The 18,471-nt window shown below is 49.3% G+C and overlaps 1 protein-coding gene across 1 annotated transcript in view; it reads right to left on the reverse strand.

Moving 5' to 3' along the window:
• Nucleotides 1–18,471, reverse strand: part of Notch3 (notch receptor 3) — a 44,904-nt gene that overhangs the window by 2,455 nt on the left and 23,978 nt on the right. The window contains exons 25-32 of the mRNA XM_006991270.4: nt 16,525–16,857; nt 16,128–16,282; nt 15,655–15,877; nt 13,634–13,718; nt 10,427–10,589; nt 9,055–9,359; nt 7,099–7,246; nt 1,101–1,198 (exon numbers count right to left, since the gene is read on the reverse strand). Coding sequence (XP_006991332.2) covers nt 1,101–1,198; nt 7,099–7,246; nt 9,055–9,359; nt 10,427–10,589; nt 13,634–13,718; nt 15,655–15,877; nt 16,128–16,282; nt 16,525–16,857 — 1,510 coding nt within the window. The remainder of the gene's footprint in view (nt 1–1,100; nt 1,199–7,098; nt 7,247–9,054; nt 9,360–10,426; nt 10,590–13,633; nt 13,719–15,654; nt 15,878–16,127; nt 16,283–16,524; nt 16,858–18,471) is intronic.

Genomic DNA, 18,471 nt, shown 5'->3' on the forward strand with positions numbered 1-18,471 from the left:
AGCCTGATCTACACAATGAGACCTTGTCTTCAAAAAAAAAAAAAAAGTAAAAATGAAAGGAAAACCCAAAACCAGGTGTGGCAACTCATGCCTGTAATCCCAGCACTTGGGAGGCCGAGGCAGAAGACTCACCAAGAGTTTGAGGTCACCTTCTGCTAAAGTAACTAGTAAGACCTGGTCTCAAAAGGAAAAGGAAACAGAGTAAAGAATGGTGGCGAGGCGGCAGAGTGGGTGGAAGCACTTGTCACCAAGCCTAGTCACTTCAGTTCCGTCCTCGTCCTTGGTACCCACCCGGGAAGATCGCACCTGGCTGCAACTCCAGCTCCAGGGGGATTCCACACGCTCTTATGGCCTCAAGGGAACCCGCAACTCATGTCCACATAACTACACACACACACACACACACACACACACACACTCTAAATAAAAAATAAAATACATCATTGAAAAAAAAAATAGCCAAGCACGACAGTATATGCCAGCATTTTAGGCAGCAGAAACATGAGAATTGTGAGTTCAAGGCCAGCCTGGAGTGTCCTCTCTCTCTCTCTCTCTCAATATATATATTTCATGTTTTAAAAAGTAAGGGCCAGTAAGATGGCTCTGCAGGTAAATGTGCCTGGTGACCTAAGTTCAAACAACACGATCTAAATAGTGGAAGGTGAGAACTGACTCCCACAGTTGACCTCTGACCTCCACAGGCTTGCTGTAGCAAGCGCACACAAACATACAGTAACTAAATGTAACACATAAAAGAGATTAGGGACTGGTCCTTTGACGAGGTTTTTGACAGTCAGCCTAACACTTCCCTGAGGATCTGCTCAGTCCGCTTGCTGAAGCTCAGCAAGTGCCGTCAAGTGGATGTTGCTGCTTCCCTAATCCACAGGAGGACACTAAGTTTCAGAGATGTTTAGCAACTTGCTCCATGTCACACAGTGACTACCACAAATGTCCTCCTTTGATCTGCTATCGGAGCCTTTAGGCCTGACTCCCACTCCCGAAAGCTGACTGTAGGCAAGATGGATGCCCCCTAAAGGCTTATTCCCGCCCTGCGTGTCACGTGCAGGGGGCTGTGGCAGTACCGGCTCCCAAGGGCTCACCTTGCTGTCCTGCATGTCCTTGTTGGCTCCATTTTTCAGCAGAGCCAAGGTGGCCTCCACGTTGTTCACGGCTGCAGCCCAGTGTAGGGCTGATTTCCCTGCAGGGAGACAAACGGCAGCAGTCAGGCTCATGCCGGGTCCCCACACAGGACAGGCAGAAGAGTCTAGAAAACGACCTGGCAGCGGGCAGGACAGTTCCAGGCACACCCTAGTGTCTGAGCTCTTGTGGAGATCCGAGTAGGTGCAGATCTACAGAACGCCTCCTTCCAAGGGGCGCCCTGCACGTGTGTGCGTGTGAAACTGATTTTAAAACAAACAAGGGCCAGCAGGATGGCTCAGCGGGCAAAGGTGTCTACTGCATACACCTGACGACCTGAGTTCCAGCCCCAAACCCACATTAGAGGGAATTTCAACAAGAACAACAAAATAAACAACACATCGCCAAAACTGAAACTCTCATTCTTCCAAGGATACCATCAAAGACATGCAGGCTAGCGGCTGGAGAGATGGCTCGGGAGCTAAAAACATCTGCTGTTCTATTGTGGGAAGTGGAGGGGTTTTGTTTTAGTTTTAATGCTACGTGTAGGGCTGTTTTACTTGCATGGTATATCTTTGCACCATCTGTGTGCCTGGCGTCCACAGAGGCCAGAAGAGGGCATCGGATCCCTGGCACCGTGTTAACCAGGTGTGGTGGCACACGCCTGCCATCCCAGCACTGGGGAATCTATGTGGCTAACACTCTGTCTTAGGGCTTCTATTGCTGCCAGGAAATGCCGTGACTAAAGGAAGTTGGGGAGAAAAGGATTTATTTGGCTTATACTTCCATACCGCTGTTCTTTACTGAAGGAAGTCAGGACAAGAACTCACACAGGGCAGGAACCTGGAGGCAGGAGCTGATGCAGAGGCCATGGAGAAGTGCTGCTCCCCATGGCCTGCTCAGCCTGCTTTCTTAGAGAACCCAGGACCACCAACCAGCCCAGGGATGGCACCACCCACCATGGACGGGGCCTTCCCCATTAATTGCTAATTAAGAAAATGCCATAGAACTAGATCTCATGGAGGCATTTCCTCAACTGAGGCTCCTTCCTTTCTGATGACTCCGTGTCAAGCTGACACTCCGAATAAGCCAGGACACACTCTCAGCCCACAGCCCATCACTGAGTGAAGCAACACAGGGACTTGAAGTCAGGCCTGCCTGCTATTCTCCACAGCATTTCCTCCAGCTAAGGAACTCACCCCACAGCCAAATACAACCGCAACTGTGGGATCGTGCTTGCTGGCTGGCTCACTCGCAGGTTCATCCTCAGGTAACTTTCTTATATAGTTCAGGATTACCTGCTCAGGGGATAGTGCTGCCCGCAGTGGGCTGAGCCCTCCTGCACCGATCAAGACAGTCTCACACGGAATGGGCAATCCCTCAATCCAGGCTCACTTCTCAGATGACTCTAGGCTATGTCAAGTAGACAGTTAACACTAACTAGGACTATGTCTCAAAAATTTTATTCTTAATATCTTTTCTTGTTTAAATTATATATATACATATATATACATATATATATATATATATATTTGTTCTACACAGTTAATCAATTTTTACAGTATTTTTGTCACTTTCACTAGCCATCATTGGTCAATCCCCTCACATCCCAAGCCCTAGGCAACTGTTGATATGCTGTCTTTACACTCTATATTGCCTGTTCTGAGTGAGTTGTTTGTTCTTTGTTTTTGTAAGATTTATTTACTTTTTATCTTTTAAATTATGTGTATATACGCGTTTGCATGGGGGAAGCGCATGATGAGTGCAGGTGCCCGCAGAGTCCAGAAGTGGGCATCAGATCCCCTGGAGCTAGAGTTACAGGTGGTTGTGGGTCGCCAGCTTGGGTGGTCGGAACTTATCGCAGGTCCTCCCCAAGAACAGTGCATGCTTTTAACTGCTGAGATATCCCCTATTTTCTTGTTGTTGTTGAAGACAAGATCTCAAGTATCCTAGGCTGGCCTGTAACTATGTAGCCAAAGACAACCTTAAACTTCTGATCCTCCTGACTCCAGATAGGTCTTAAGCACTGGGACTACAGGCTTGCCTAGGATTATCATACCTAACTCTATATGGTGGTAGGGATTGAACCTGGAACTTTGTGCCTTAGGCAGGGTACTCCGCCAACTGAGGTATATCCCTAGTCCAATATTTTAAACGTTCAGTGAACTAAAAGAAAACTGAGCTCTTTATTTGTCCAAGCCACATTTCAAGTGCCCAACAGCCACAAGTGGCCAGCGGCAGCCAAACTGGACTAGACCAAGTATTTCTTCCAACCCTCTGAGAAAGTTCTAGCAGCCAGCCCTGAGCTACAGGAGTCGGATATCAAGAGACAGCTCCTTACAGTTACCTTGTACAACTGCACTCAACTCACGCTAACCTCGATGTAAGTCTTCCTCGTGTGATTTTACTCTCCACAGAGCTGCAGTCATCACCCTTTGACTGCCGTTCTGGATCTTTGCCAGCTGTAAAGTTGTACCACGGTCCCTTGGATGGACCCTCTTCTGAGGCACTCTATAACTAACTGCTGCTCCCCTCGCCACACTCTGTCAGCCTGGAAGCAGTTACCGAGTCACACCCCAAGTCCCTAAAAGCAGTTCAGGTGATCTCTAAAAGGGGAATAATAAGCCATGAACCATCCAGGTCATCCCTCTTCTTGCCACTCTGGGCATCGTTTTCAGGACTCAGAACTGAAATAGCTGAACTGACGCCTTCGATGCATCAGTTAACCTCTCTGTCTCACCAGCTCACACATCCTTCAGGGCCAGCTCGACCCCTTGACTGCTGCAGTACTCCACAGTAACTAGGTCTGGCAGCTGAGAAATGGCAATGCCTGCTCTTCCAGAGGACCCGAGTTCAAGTCCCAGCACCCACATGGCAGCTCACAACTGTCTAACTCCAGTTCCAGAGGACCAGACACACATGGCAAAATGCCAATGCACATTTAATTAAAAAAAAAAAAAAAAAAAAAAAAGGTCGGGCGGTGGTGGCACACGCCTTTAATCCCAGTGCTTGGGAGGCAGAGGCAGGTGGATTTTTGTGAGTTCGAGGCAACAGATCGATTTCCAGGACAGGCTCCAAAGCTACACAGAGAAGCCCTGTCTCCAAAAAAAAAAAAAAAAAAACTTTAATTCCAGGAGCTGGGGAAATAGTTCAGTGGTTAAGAGCGCTGGCTACTCTTCCAGAAAATCCAGGTTCAGTTACAGCACCCACATGACAGTTTACAACTGCCTGTAACTCCAGTTCCAGAGGATCCCACACCCTCTTCTGGCCTGTGTGGGCACTGCATGCATGTGGTACACAGACAAGCATGCAGGCAAAATACATAAAATAAAAACAAGTAATATTTTTTAAAAATAGCCCAGTGGGGCCCATCAATGACCTGTCCAGGAGTCCACCTTTGATCCTCCAGGAAGTCTGAGTCACCTGAAGACATGCTAAGGACAGGACTTGAATCCCTGTAATGACATAAAGTACTTCTCCTTCCTAAGAGCCCCTCTCTCAATGCAGCTGCCTGCAAGATTTCCACCAGGTGGCACTTCGGGGCCTCCACGATGCAGCCTGCCACATTTTATGCTTTGGCCATGTATGCACGGTTTTGTGTGTGGTGTGTGTGTGTGCATGTGGAGGCTAGATCTTCCAGCATATTCATTGAGGTAGTGTCTCTCAGTCAAACCCTGAACTCACTGATATGGCTAATCTTGTCAGCCAGCTTGCTCTAAGGCTCCCTGTCTCTGGAATCACACACATGTGGCCACCACACCCACTTAGCGTTCACACAGGTCTCTGGAGATCCGAACCCAGGCCTTCACACTTGCATGGCAAGTGCTTGAACCACTAAGGCCCCTTTTCCTTCTTTTCTATTTTGTTGTTTATTTGTTTGTTTTGGTTGTTTTGTTTTGTTTTGTTTTGTTTTGTTTTTTTGAGACAGGGTTTCTCTGTGTAGCCCTGGCTGTCCTGGAACTCACTCTGTAGACCAGGCTGTCCTCGAAATCACAGAGATCCGCCTGGCTCTGTCTCCCGAGTGCTGGGATCAAAGGCGTGCGCCACCACCCCACCTCTATTTTCTTTTGGATTCTGAGCAAAGCCTGGACACGACTCCCTGATTCTCTGAACCCTCTCACTTGTCCTCTGAAGCTCACCCCTCCCCCAGCTTCCACCAGGCTGCTGCTTCCCAGCTACCATCTCAAAAGACATGAATTTCTCTTCCTCTTCTCCATCTCTCTATTCCGTTAGACTGTGTTAGAGCTTTCTTCTGAGTCCATTTCTAATTCCGTCTATCGATGGAACAAGGAACCAAGGAAAGATGCCCAACTTACACAGTAACATTAGAAGAGGGATGCCATCCCCATGCTGTAGCACACAGCCTCAACCCTCCTCCAACACACAAACCAGGAATGATCCAACCACAGATGTCAGTGAGGATGAAGTTGAGAACCTAAAGGTACTCCACAGGATGTCTGTAAGTGTCTGAGTGTGTCTACAGCTGGGTGAGACCCTTTGGACATAAGGACAGCTTGCTGTGACTCTGCTCATGTCATACCCAAGACCAGTCAGCTGCCCTCACTTACAGATGCCCGGATTTGCTAGTTTATGACAGCTGTCCAGCAGGTGGCAGTATAATCCAATTTTCCCAGCAAAGCAGCCAGGCTGGGGTGCTACCCAACCATCAGAGCATTTGCCTAGTGTGAGCAAAGCATCATCTTCCATCCCCAGTATGACAAAAAAAAAAAAAAAAAAAAAAAAAAACAGCTGATGATGACGTGTCTTCCTCAAAGAATGGGAAAAAGTCTTTGCCTGCTATTCATCTAACAAGGGATCTGTAGTCAGAATATAAAAAGAACTTAACAGCCGGGTGTGGTGGCGCACGCCTTTAATCGCAGCACTCCGGAGGCAGAGGCAGGTGGATCTCTGTGAGTTTGAGGCCAGCCTGGTCTACAGAGTGAGTTCTAGGACAGGCACCAAAACTACACAGAGAAACACTGTCTCAAAAAAAAAAAAAAAAAGAAAAGAAAAGAAAAGAAAAGAAAGAAAGGGAGAGGGGGGGGACGAATACAAAAGCTAGAGAAAGGGATCCTCATGCACTATTGATGGGAACGTAATTAGCACAGTCACTACAGAGAATACCACAGAGGGTCCCCAAACACCTAAGTGTAGGACTACCCTGTGGTCCAGCTGTGGCACTCCTGGGCTCCTGCATCTATACCTGAAGGAATCTGAGTCAGCATACAACGGAGACACCTGCACACCCATGTCAACTGTGGCATCCACAGCACTATCCACAGCAGCCACATTATGGCCTCAGCCCAGCTACCCATCAACACTGTGTGCAACAGAGCACTACTCCAAACAAACAAAGAAGGGAAATAAATGAACTGGGTGTGGTGTCAAATGCCTGACTTGGGAGAGAGAGGCAGGGGGATCAGGATTTCAAGATCTTTGGCTACACAGTGAGTTGGAAGCAAGCCTAGGTTACATGAGACCCTGTCTCAAAAGGGGATAGGGGGGTCAGATTATACAATCTTCAAGAAAATTGATAGAACAGGAGACCATCACGGTAAGTGGAATAACTCGGACTCAAAGACAAGTACTTCAGGTTTTACTGAATATTTGGACTCTAGAAAGACGAACAGGAGGAGGGGGAGAAGAGGACCACAATGAAAGCAGAGGTGGACTGTGTGGGGGTGAAAGCGGAGGGGGCGTCACCACAGTGCACTGTATAAATGAATGGAATTTAATGGAAGGAGTCAAGGGGCAGAGAAGGGAGGGGAGGGGAGGAGAAAAGTACATCCTGAGGAACCTACATTTTCTTCTGAACTAGAGGCACCCTACGGGTCCTGTTCCATCCGTGTGGGAGCCCTGGCGTGCACAGCTGGGCAGATGCTTGGTGTCAGCATGGGCGCGAGTTCATGCTAAGAGGACAGCAGCACCGGAGGCCCCCCCCAGCCCTTCCTCAGCACTTACCCAGCTCATCCACAGCATTGACATCGGCGTGGCTGGCAATGAGCTCTTCCACCATGCCCTCCACCGCCAGGCGGGCCGCCAAGATCAGTGCCGTAGAGCCATCTGCCATGCGGGCATCCAGGTCAGTGGAGCGGTTCCTGATGAGAATCTTTTAAAAAAAAAAAAAAAGGCCGTGGCAGGACATCGGGCAGGAGCAGAGGAATGTATAGCACCTTGCACCTTGCGAGTGCCAAACCCCACAGCCTTGGAACCCATGAGTTACAGGTACTTCCAGACTTACAATAGGGTGATATTTCTGCTAATCCCATTTAAATCGAAAATAACCTCAATGGAAAAATGATTTAAATAATAGTATGTAGGAGGCTAGGGAGATGGCTCAGTGGACATGCACCTGATTTTGGATCCATGTAATCCAGAAGCCCAATTTTGCAATGTATGTAAACCCCCAGGCTGTATGGGACAAGGCAGCAGGACCAAGAGAGCTTGCTGGCTACCAGCCTAGCTCCAGGTTCAGTGACGGATTCTGTCTCAAAAGATAGAAAACAATAGAGCAAGATATCCAGCAGCAAGCTGGGCGGTGGCGGCGCACGCCTTTAATCCCAGCACTTGGAGGCAGAGGCAGAAGGATCTCTGTGAGCTCGAGGCCAGCCTGGTCTATAGAGTGAGTTCCAGGACAAGCCAGGGCTACAGAGTGAGTTCCAGGACAGCCAGAGCTACACAGAGAAGCCCTGTCTCAAAACAAAGAAGGAAGGAAAACAAAAAACAAAAGACATCTAACAGCCTCCTTTGGCTTCTGCAATCTATACAACAAGCATGGGCACACACAGGTGCACATATGCCACACAAACAAATCACACACAAAGTAAAACACACACACACACACACACACACACACACACACACACACACACCAGCACTCACAAAAAAACTCAAAAGTGCTAATAAAAGGTAACACCATAATAAAACTCAGCACTTTATATGCTACAATTAAGAAAAAAATGAATCTCTGTTTCTGTCTCTAAGACAGGGTCTCACTGGGTAGCCCTGGCTGTCCTGGAACTCACTTTGTAGACCAGGCTGGCCTTGAACTCACAGAGATTCATCTGCCTCTGCCTCTTAGGTGCAGGGATTAAAAGCATGTGTCACTATATCCAGGCAAACACCATGGGTTTAACATTTATACAGTGCATTGTGGCATGGTAATGTGTAATCCCACCACCTGGGGGTGCAGATGCATGAGGATTATATGTTCAGTACTAGCCTGAGCCATACACAAGACTGTCCAAAAAAAAAAAAAAGTGCTGAACATCAATGTATGTCTGAAAGTGGAGAAGCATGCTCAAGGTAGAAAAATCTAAGTCAGAGGCCAGGGAGGTGGCTCAGCAGGTGACTGCTTGCTGCCAAGCCTGTGTGTGTGTGTGTGCGTGTGTGTGTGTGTGTGTGTGTGTGTGTGTGTGTGTGTGTGTGTGTGTGTGTGTACCTGTGTGTGTGTGTGCCTGTATGTGTGTGTGTGTGTGTGTGTGTGTGTGTGTGTGTGTGCACGTGCATGCACGTAGGATCTGAGGAGGCCAGAAGAGGGTGTCAGATCCCCTGGAGCTGGAGTCACAGGTGGTTGTGAGCCACCAGATGTGGATACTGGGAACCAAACTCAGGTCTTCTGAAGAGCAGCAGTAAGTGCCCTTAACCACTGAGCCATCTCTCCAGCTCCTGAGAACCAGTCCTTAAAAGTTATCCTCTGACCTCCACACTTATACTGTGGCACATGCGTGTATACACGCATGTAATTTTAAAGATAGTTAAAAAAAAAAAAATCTAGGTCAGGCACTACCTATTCTTGATAGGCAGTATGATCCAAATGGCAAAAACAAGCTTTGCAAGACAGGCCAGAGCTCAAATCCAGGTGGATCTGACGCCCACACAGCAGCTCCGAAGTCTGAAGAGACAGGCCTGTCTCACCTGGAAAACACCCTGGGCATCGGCTGTCACCGCTGTGTGCAGAGGTGTGCGGCCCGAATGGTCCTGGGCGTTGGTGTCCGCGCCAGCGTCCAGCAGCCGCTTGGCTGCATCCGCGCGGGCATAGCGGGCAGCCAAATGCAGGGCGGTCTCGCCAGTGCGGTCAGTTCGCGCTCCGAGCTGGGCCCCCTGGCAGATCAGGTCTGATATGATGCTGGCTGATGTGTCATCCGCCTCATCCTCCTCAGCCGGCATCGGCTCCAGGGCTCCCCCGCAGAAGGAGGCCAGCATAAGTGGTGTGAAGCCATCTGCGGGGACCAGGAGGGTGTCACAGGCATAGGGGTCTTCCTGAGGGACAATGCCAGGGGCACTGTAGTAGACGCAACTGGGGCACACTGCACCGTAAGACAGGTAAATTCTCCCCAACTGCAAAGCCACCCCAACAAAAATCACGTGATTTATCATGAAAGGGATTCCAGGAAGCAGAGCGTTAAGAATAAAAGGAAGGGGTACTATTCCTTCCCTGGTTTTTCTTTTCATGCATCCCTAGTAGCAAGTCCTACTTAGACCAGACGGGGACTGGTTTATTTGCATCTTATCTGTCCCCTAGCCACACTGACTGGCCCGTGGATGAGTACATGGTTCTAGTCTGCCCAGTCAGAACGCATTCTGAGACTTTCCCGACAAGCTGTTCAGCTGGAGCTAAGTGCGAAAAGTAAATCAAATATCCAGGATCCAAGGGCTTGGTGGGTAAACTGGACAGCCTGAATTCGATCTGACTGTGGCAGGAGATAACCAGTTCCAGCAAGCTGTCCTCTGACGTCCTCTTGCACTAATACACACAAATAGGTGTCGTTTTTAAATAAACCCCAGCTGGGTGTGGTGGCACACACAAGTAATTCCAGCACTTGGGAGGCAGAGGCAGGCTCTGTGAGTCCACATCCTCATCTACAGAATGAATTCCAGGCCAGCCCAAACACTGTCTCAAAAAAAAGCCTAGCAGTGGCGGCTCTGCCTTAATCCCAGCACTCAGGAGACAGGAGCAGGAGGATTTCTGTGAGTTCGAGGCCAGCCTGGTCTACAGAGTGAGTTCCAGGACCAGCCAGGGCTATCTCAGAAAAAAAGAAAAGAGAAAACAGAAGGAAATCTCAGCCTCATGAAGAAAAGTTCAGGATCCAGTTATCTTCAGTTTCCAGCTACATGCCAGTGTATGCTGTTTTACTTAAACTGCTTTGCATTGGGCCCTTATCACTTACAACCTAAAGTCTGGCTTAACACCCGCACCAGGCACAGAAGCCCGGGCACTCCCAGAATACAGTCCCATGTGTGATCTATCAATAGGACCAAGGAGAAGTCTTTGGGGAGGGGCACTCACCGGGGCCACGAACGTTGACATCCATGCCATCAGCATCTGCGTCACCCTGGGGGGGAGTCAGTGCCATGGCCGGTGCCACACGGATATCAGCGGCAACCAGGTGGTGTTGGGTCCATTGGCGACAATCCACAGGCTCCTCAGCCCCCATGCTTGGCTCTTCTACCTGGAGGGACACAGATGCAGGCTCTGATCTCCCATTCGGGGTGGGACAGGCAGGACCAGAGAGGGGTGGGGAGTCCCATGGTGTCACTGATGAAGCTGTATCCAGGTCAAGGGGACCATCGAATAGTGGGAAGAGGGCTCAGCTGGTAGACGTACTTGTAGATTAGACATGGCTCTCCACACACTGCCTTGGCACACATGTGCCCACACATGCAAGCATGTGCACACATACACAAAAATAAATATTTAAAAAAGAAAAAGAACACAACATTTTTAATTAAATTATCAAAATAAGAGATAACTTGCCACCAAGCCTGATGGCCCAAGTTTGATCCCTGGAATCCACAGTGGACAGAGAGAAATGACTCCCACAAGTTGTCCTCTGACCTCCACACACATGATTTGGTGCACATGCCCAACACACACACACACACACACACACACACACACACACACACACACAAAGTAAATAATAAACAAATGGTTTTTTTGTTTGTTTTTGTTTTTTGTTTGTTTGAGACAGGGTTTCTCTGTGTGGCCCTGTCTGTCCTGGAACTCCCTCTGTAGACCAGGCTGGTCTCAAACTCACAGAGATCCGCCTGCCTCTGCCTCCCGAGTGCAATTAAAGGCGTGTGCCACCACCTGGCAATGTAAATTTTTTTAATTATCAAAATAAAGCTGTCACGGTGGCACACCTGTAATCTAGCACTCATGAAGCAGAGTCAGGAGGACAAATAGTTCACAGCCAGTCTGGCCTAAATATTAAGACTCTCAAAAAAAAAAAAAAAAAATAGGATGCTAGCCACACCCTTAATACCACCAGCACTTGGGAGGCAGAGGCAGGTGGACCTCTGAGTCTGAGGCTAGCCTGGTCTATATAGTCAATCCTAGGCCAGCAAGATGGCTCTGCAGGTAAGCACACTTACTGCTAAGCCTGATGACCTGATTTGGACCCAGGGGACGCACTTGGGTTAGGAGAAAACTGATTCTTCCAAGTCGTCCTCTGATCTCCACACAACACTGTGGTATGTGTATCCAACACATACATGAAATAAATAAAATGTGTTTGTTTGTTTGTTTGTTTGTTTTTAAAAAGGTGTTTTAAATTATGTGCATGGGTGTTGTGCCTGTATGTCTTTGTACTGCATGCATGCCTGGTGCCCGTGGAATCCAGCAGGCATCAGGTCCCGTCTTCTGGAACTGGAGTCACAGACTCTAAGCCACTCTGTGGGTGCTGGGACTCAAACACAGATCCCCTGGAAGGGCAGCCAGCACTCAATTGTTGAGCCATCTCTCCAGCCTCCAATTTTTTGTTTGTTTGTTTTGTATTTTTTTTTTTCCAGAGCTGAGGACCGAACCCACGGCCCTGTGCTTGCTAGGCAAGTGCTCTACCACTGAGCTAAATCTCCAACCCCTGTTTTGTATTTTTTTATTTATCTATTTTACAACTCAACTGCTGTTTCCCCTCCTTCCTCTCTTTCCAGTCCCCACCCCAACATCCACTCCTCCATTTCCATTCAGAGGTCACGCCTCCCATGGATATCAACCAAACACGGCATATCAAGTTGAAGGCTGGACAAGGCAACCCAGTATGAGGAAAGGGTCCCAAAAGCCAGCAAGAGTCAGAGACAGCCCCCACTCCCACTGTTAGGAGTCCCACAAGAACACCAAGCTACACAGCTGTCACATGTATGCAGAGGGCCTGGGTCAGTCCCATGCAGACTCCCTGGTTATCAGTTCAGTGTCTCTGAGCTCCCATGAGCCCAGGTTAGTTGATTCTGTGTGTTTTCTTGTGATGTATTGACCCTTCTGGCTCCTACAATCCTTCTTCCCCCTTTTCCTCTGCCTAACATTTCAGTCTCCAATTTTTTTAAAAATAAACATAAATAAATAAGAAGAGCAAAATATTTGGAGTTTTAAAAATTAAATGCAGTTCTCATATTCTATGAACTACAGATCCCTAGTAAAAGAAATGTGGAGGCTAGATGCTGTGGCACATGCCTGTAATCCCAGCTATTGGAGCTGAGGCAGGAGGATTGTTTCCTTTATTATACATTGCCCAGCCCTCGGGTAGCGTGTGTGTGTGTGTGTGTGTGTGTGTGTGTGTGTGTGTGTGTGTGTGTGTATGCGCATGTGTATGTGTGTGCCCATGAGTATGGAAGCCAGAGAACCAGCTCGGATGTCACTGCTCAGGGACCGTCCATCTTCTCTCATGAGACAGGTTCTCACTGACCAGGGTCTTGCCAAGGAGGGCTAAGCTAACTAACTAGCCAGGAGTCTGCTGGCTCCACCTCACCAGCACTGGGTTTACAAGTGTACCACATAGCGCCTGGGTTGTGTTTTGTTTCTGTTTTCCCATGTGGGTTCTGGGAATCAAGCTCAGGACCTCAGCACTTTGCCGACTGAACCATCTGAAAATGGAGAGACCAGCCAAATGGGTAGGGTTCCTAGAGATAAATGGAGTCCAAGACCAGCTGGGGACACTTTCAGCCTGGACATGCTGGACAAAGAACAGAAAAAGCAGTCACTCTGTGAGCCAGAGTGCTCCCTCTAAGGCAGTGGTCTCAACCTTCCTAATGCTGTGACCCTTTAATACGGTCCCTCATGTTGTGGTGACCCCCAGCCATAAAACTCTTCATTGCTACTTCATAACTGTAATTTTGCTACTGTTATGAATCATAATGTAGATATCTGATATGAAGGATATCTGATATGCGACCTCTGTGAAAGGGTTGTTTGACACCTCCCTCCCCCCAAGGGGTCGTAACCTACAGGTTGAAAACCACTGCTATAGAATAGCCTGGGAGCAGGAGCTTGTGTGAGGAAGAACCAGACGGAGAAGGGGTAACCCGGGTAACCAGTGGCAAATCTCCTTCCCTCCTAACAAGGCAGCAGAGCCACATTAAGAAGAAAATGAGGTCACACAGATGTAGCAATTGTCTGGATCTGGGCAATGGAGAGAACAGAGACTTCCCCAGGCTCTCCAGCTGACCAGGGTGTCATGACCTGGGGCCCGGAGGGAAAGAGAGAAGCAGCAGCTAATACCTTCAGTCTCTTGGCCTCTGGGCACTCTGAGTCCATCCAGTCAGTGGCCATCTCCCCCATCAGACTCTCGCTTTTGGCCATGTTCCTTGGGGAAAACAGGAAGAAAAAAACTTAAAAAAGTGCACTGGAGACATCTGGCCTGGAAGGAGGATGTAGGGTTCAATTCAGGCAGAGGTCATAGAGGCAAGTCGTGGGTCAGGAATTGAGGCGGGGTCTTGGGTTGTTGACAGGTTCCAAAGAGGGATGGAAGGATAGAGGTGAAGTTACAGGAATCATGTCAGATGGCAATCAACCTTTTTTTTTCCCCATTTGTGTATGGCTGTGTGTGCACATGCATGTTTTGGGCACACGAGTGTGCATGTAGGTGTGCAGATATGAAGTTGATAAATAGGAATCACCTTCAATCTCTCTTCAGTCTTGGTCATTGAGGCAGGGTTTCTCAATCAAACCAAGAGCTCATGGATATGAGCTAGTTAGCTTGCTCTAGGAATCAGGACTCCGCCTTCCAAGGCAGGCTGCCATGTTGTGGACTATTACTTTAACTACATAAAGGTGTTACATTTGTTTATGTCATGGACTTTAACTATATAAAGGTGTGTTACATTTGTTTATGCTGCATTTGTTTAATTATGTAAAGGTGTGTTGCTGCTTCACCTTGCCTGCCTAAGGCACCTGATTGGTCTAATAAAAAGCTGAATGGCCAATAGCAGTAGAGGGATAAGCAGGCCTGGTGGACAGAGGGAATACATAGAGGGAGAGACGAGAAGAGAGAATGAGGAAGAAAGAGAGGTACATGCCTGGAGCCAGAAGCCAGGCAGCTGCCAGCCCACCAGACACGAGGAAGCAGGAAAGTAGAACATACAGAATGAAAGAAAGGTAGAAAGCCCCGAGAAAAAATGTAGATGAAGAGAAACAGGTTAAAACAAGATCTAAGACAAGGCCGAGCATTCATAACTACTAACAAGTCTCCGTGTCATGATCTGGGAGCTGGTTGGTGGCCCCAGAGAAAGCCTGCCCTACGGCTGCCATGCCCACCAAGCATTTAGGGAACTTATGACATTTATATGGGTTCTAAGGATCCAGACTCCAGCCGGCACTCCTGCTCAGCAATCCCTTAAAGTCCTGAGCCACCCCTCAAGCCCCAGGCAGCCAGAATCTCAAGGTGTCAGGAGTGGTACACACAATGGAACAGGGATAGATAAGGAAAATGAGGGATCTAGACGATAGTGTCAAAGCTCATGGAAGAGGAGTTATTCATGGCTAATGGAGGGGTAGCCAAGATTGAAAATGTCATGCTGGCCGGGCGTGGTGGCGCACGCCTTTAATCCCAGCACTCGGGAGGCAGAGCCAGGCGGATCTCTGTGAGTTCGAGGCCAGCCTGGGCTACCAAGTGAGCTCCAGGAAAGGCGCAAAGCTACACAGGGAAACCCTGTCTCAAAAAACCAAAAAAAAAAAAAAAAAAGAAAATGTCATGCTGAGGAGTCATGGAATCCTAGGGGAGGTTAAAATCAGGATACAGTTGTAGGTATTGAGGGATAAGTCAAATTGGATGCTTGGGATCAAGGACCACAGGGAAATGAACACTGGATTGGGTGGAAACAGGAGTCTGGGGTGAGGTTAAAGGTACAGGTGGGTTGAAACCAGAGGGGATTCAGGGATCATCAAGGACACAGTCCTCCTAGTCAGGGACAGGTTGAGATGATGACGTAGGTCTTAAGGACAGCAGTCACAAGGGAATGAATCAGAATGAAGTCTGTGAGCCCAGCTCAGGATGGGGCCAGGGAAGGATATGAGTCAGGAAATGGATAGAAATAGAAAAGAAGAACAGAGGTCAGAGATCATGGGCAATCCCCAGGGATCATGGAGTCTTTGGTCAAGAGGATGAACACTGAAGCCCCAGATGGAATCTGAGGTTAAAGAAGTCAGGTGGGGGTCAGAGGTTGGAATATGACCAAGGTGGGGATGACCCAGACCTTGCAAGGGCCCCATAGTTAGGGATAGAGAGCAGACAAGGTCCTCACTTCATGCCCAATGCATCTTGTCCCACGGGCTCCCTCCGGCCCTTGTGGCCAGCTGCTATGTCCTTGTGTAGTGCGAAACCCTCAGGGAACCAGAGGGTGCTGTGTTCACGCTTGCGCCTGGCCACCATGACACCCAGGATGAAGATGACCAGCAGAAAGACGGCCCCGGCCACCAGCAGCGGCAGCAGGGGCACGCTCTGCTCCGGAGGCTCCAGCGGCTCTCCTGTAAGAAGGAAGCAGTGGGTGAGCCCTCGGCCAAGGAGCAGAGCAGGAACAACCCGGCGGGGTTTCCGTCATAGGCGATGCTTAGATGTGGAGCGAGCAACTAGAGGTGGGCTTCGACTGTGAGAGGCTCTCACCCACGGGGCTGGCTTAGCTACGGGGCAGGGCTTCAGCCAGAAGACCGAACCACTAGGATCGAACCACTCTCTGGGGCCACGTGCTCTAATGGCCCGCTCTTCTTCCCACCTCACCTCGAACATCCCGTAGTGGGTAGGGGAAATCAAGTCGCTCTACTGCTGACAAGGCTCCCAGGTAGTCAGCAGCGCTCTGGGCATCTGGGAAGCAGTGGTCATTCTCGGGTGACTGCAGGCAGAGCCGATTGTCAATCTCCAGCATCACTACAGAGCTGCGGGAACAGAGCCAAGGGACCCAAAGACTCAACAGCTGTCTATAGCATCCTAGAAAACCTCAGAAAGCCACCCCCATCACCACACCACCCACCCAACTCTCAGCTGGGATCCAACCCCACTGAAAAACCTGTGGAAGATGCATTGCCAGGGAGCGCTCTCAAATAAGAAGCGTGAAACCCAAGGTCTGGATCATCGGTGCCCTGTCCACTGTACCCAGCCTTGGGCTATAGTCACTCACCCGATCACCTCGGGACCCAGCTCACGCCGGACCCGGGATTCAGAGCCAGGGCTCGGCCGGTGATAGGGGAAGACCATGGCCTGGCCCCGCGCATCCAGGCGGAAGCGCAGCGAGGTGCGCAGGATAGCGCTGAGTCGCTGCAGGAAATCGGCGCTGGAACGCAGCAGCTCTTCAGGGGGCAGAAGAACCGTGAGGACCAGAACCCCTCGGGCCAGAAGGGCCGGGACCTCGCTGGCGCAGTCCAGCCCATCCCAGCCACACTCCTCAGTGTTGCAGCCCTGGTCACAGCGGCCATCTGCAAAGTGGTCGGCGCAGTACTTCTCATACACCGGGCTGGAGGCAGAGAACACATTGTGAGGGATCCCCCAGCCACCTAAATACACACGTGGCAAAAAGTAGTACTGCACAGTGCTTGCACAGGCGGCTAGAATGTCCTTGCAAATGTCAGGCTTTCTGTAAACGCAGCTGTTGGCTGTATAACCATAGGTTCTGTGTCCGTAATTAGAAATACTTGGGACTAAAACTATTTCAGAGTTTAAATTAATTTGAGTTTTAGAATGTTTGCCTATTTGCTTAAATATTATATATGCAATGAAATATCTTTCTATACATATTGTTTTAAGATATGATCTCATGTATCTCAGGCTGGCCTCAAACTCCTATGTCAGCCAGACATGAGGGCATACACCTCTAATCCCAGTACTCCCGGCAGAGGCAGTGGGGTGTTTCTGTGAGTTTGGGGCCAGCCTGGGCTACATAGTCAATTCCAAGCCCACTAGGGCTACATAGTGAAACCCTAGCCCTATTTAAAAAAAAGAAAAAACAAAAAACAATGTAGCTAAGAGTGATCATGAACTGTCCTGCCTTCACCTGCTGAGTGCTGGGATCACAAGCATGCATCGCCACTCACACGTTAGGTGGCGCTTGAGGCAAAACCCAGGACTTTGTGCATGCGAGGCAAGCACTCCACCGCCTGCGCATCATCCCCAGCCCTCTATACATGATTTACGTAAGGCGCCTCAGGGACGAGGCCCGAGTCTAAACACAAAGGGACACAGCCCAAAAGTAGCTGAGTGTGCCTGAGTTTGGGGGTTGTTTTATTTCCATGCTGGGGATTGAACCAAGGGCCTCATGCCATCTCGGCAGTCCTCGGCCACTGAGCTACATCTCAGCCTGTGCCTGAATTCTGACTGCAACCTGTCAATGAAGTAAAGGATGGGATTTTCCACTGTGGCATCATGCCCATGCAGCACACAGTTCAGAGTTTCGGGTTTGGGATTAGGGGTGCTCAACATCAATCATTAACTGAGCACCTGCTGCATGCTGCTCTAAATACCAAGATCCCACACACAAATCCTTGCCTCAGAAGAACTGGCATCCCTGTGGGTGGAGAGAGATGTCATAGGAGACAAGTGAGGAGAACGTTCAACATTCTAAATTAGATGACAATCAATGGTAAATATAAATGTGCATGTGGTACTATTTGGAATTAAATACTAGGAAGCAAGGGACGTGCTGGGGGCACCTAGGAGTAATTTACAATATAGATAACACCATCTAAGCAAAGGCTTGAAGGAGGTGGGCGGAACTTCAGGGAAGAACAATTCAGCCAGTGGGAGCAAGCAGAGTGTCCCCAGGTAAGAGTAGGTATAGGACATCTGAGGAGGTCAGGGTGACTGGGGCGCTGGGGAAGGTTGGAATGGAAGATCATGAGGAGACAAAGGTAGGAGAGGGCTCCAGACAAACAGAGGGGCACACAAAAGGATGCAGAGGTACAGAATGTATGGGACAGAGAGGAACAAGCAAAGAGACCCGACAGACAGGGGAACAGGAGACGGAAGGCACACAGAGGGAGACAGAGGATCCCTGGCATGGCAGGATGGCCATTAGAGGCCTCTGGGTGAACAAGTGGGACCCAAAGGTGGGCAGACAGATGGCACAAGAGAA

This window comes from Peromyscus maniculatus, chromosome 22 (assembly GCF_049852395.1).
Source record: "Peromyscus maniculatus bairdii isolate BWxNUB_F1_BW_parent chromosome 22, HU_Pman_BW_mat_3.1, whole genome shotgun sequence".
Classification (NCBI taxonomy): Eukaryota; Metazoa; Chordata; class Mammalia; order Rodentia; family Cricetidae; genus Peromyscus; species Peromyscus maniculatus.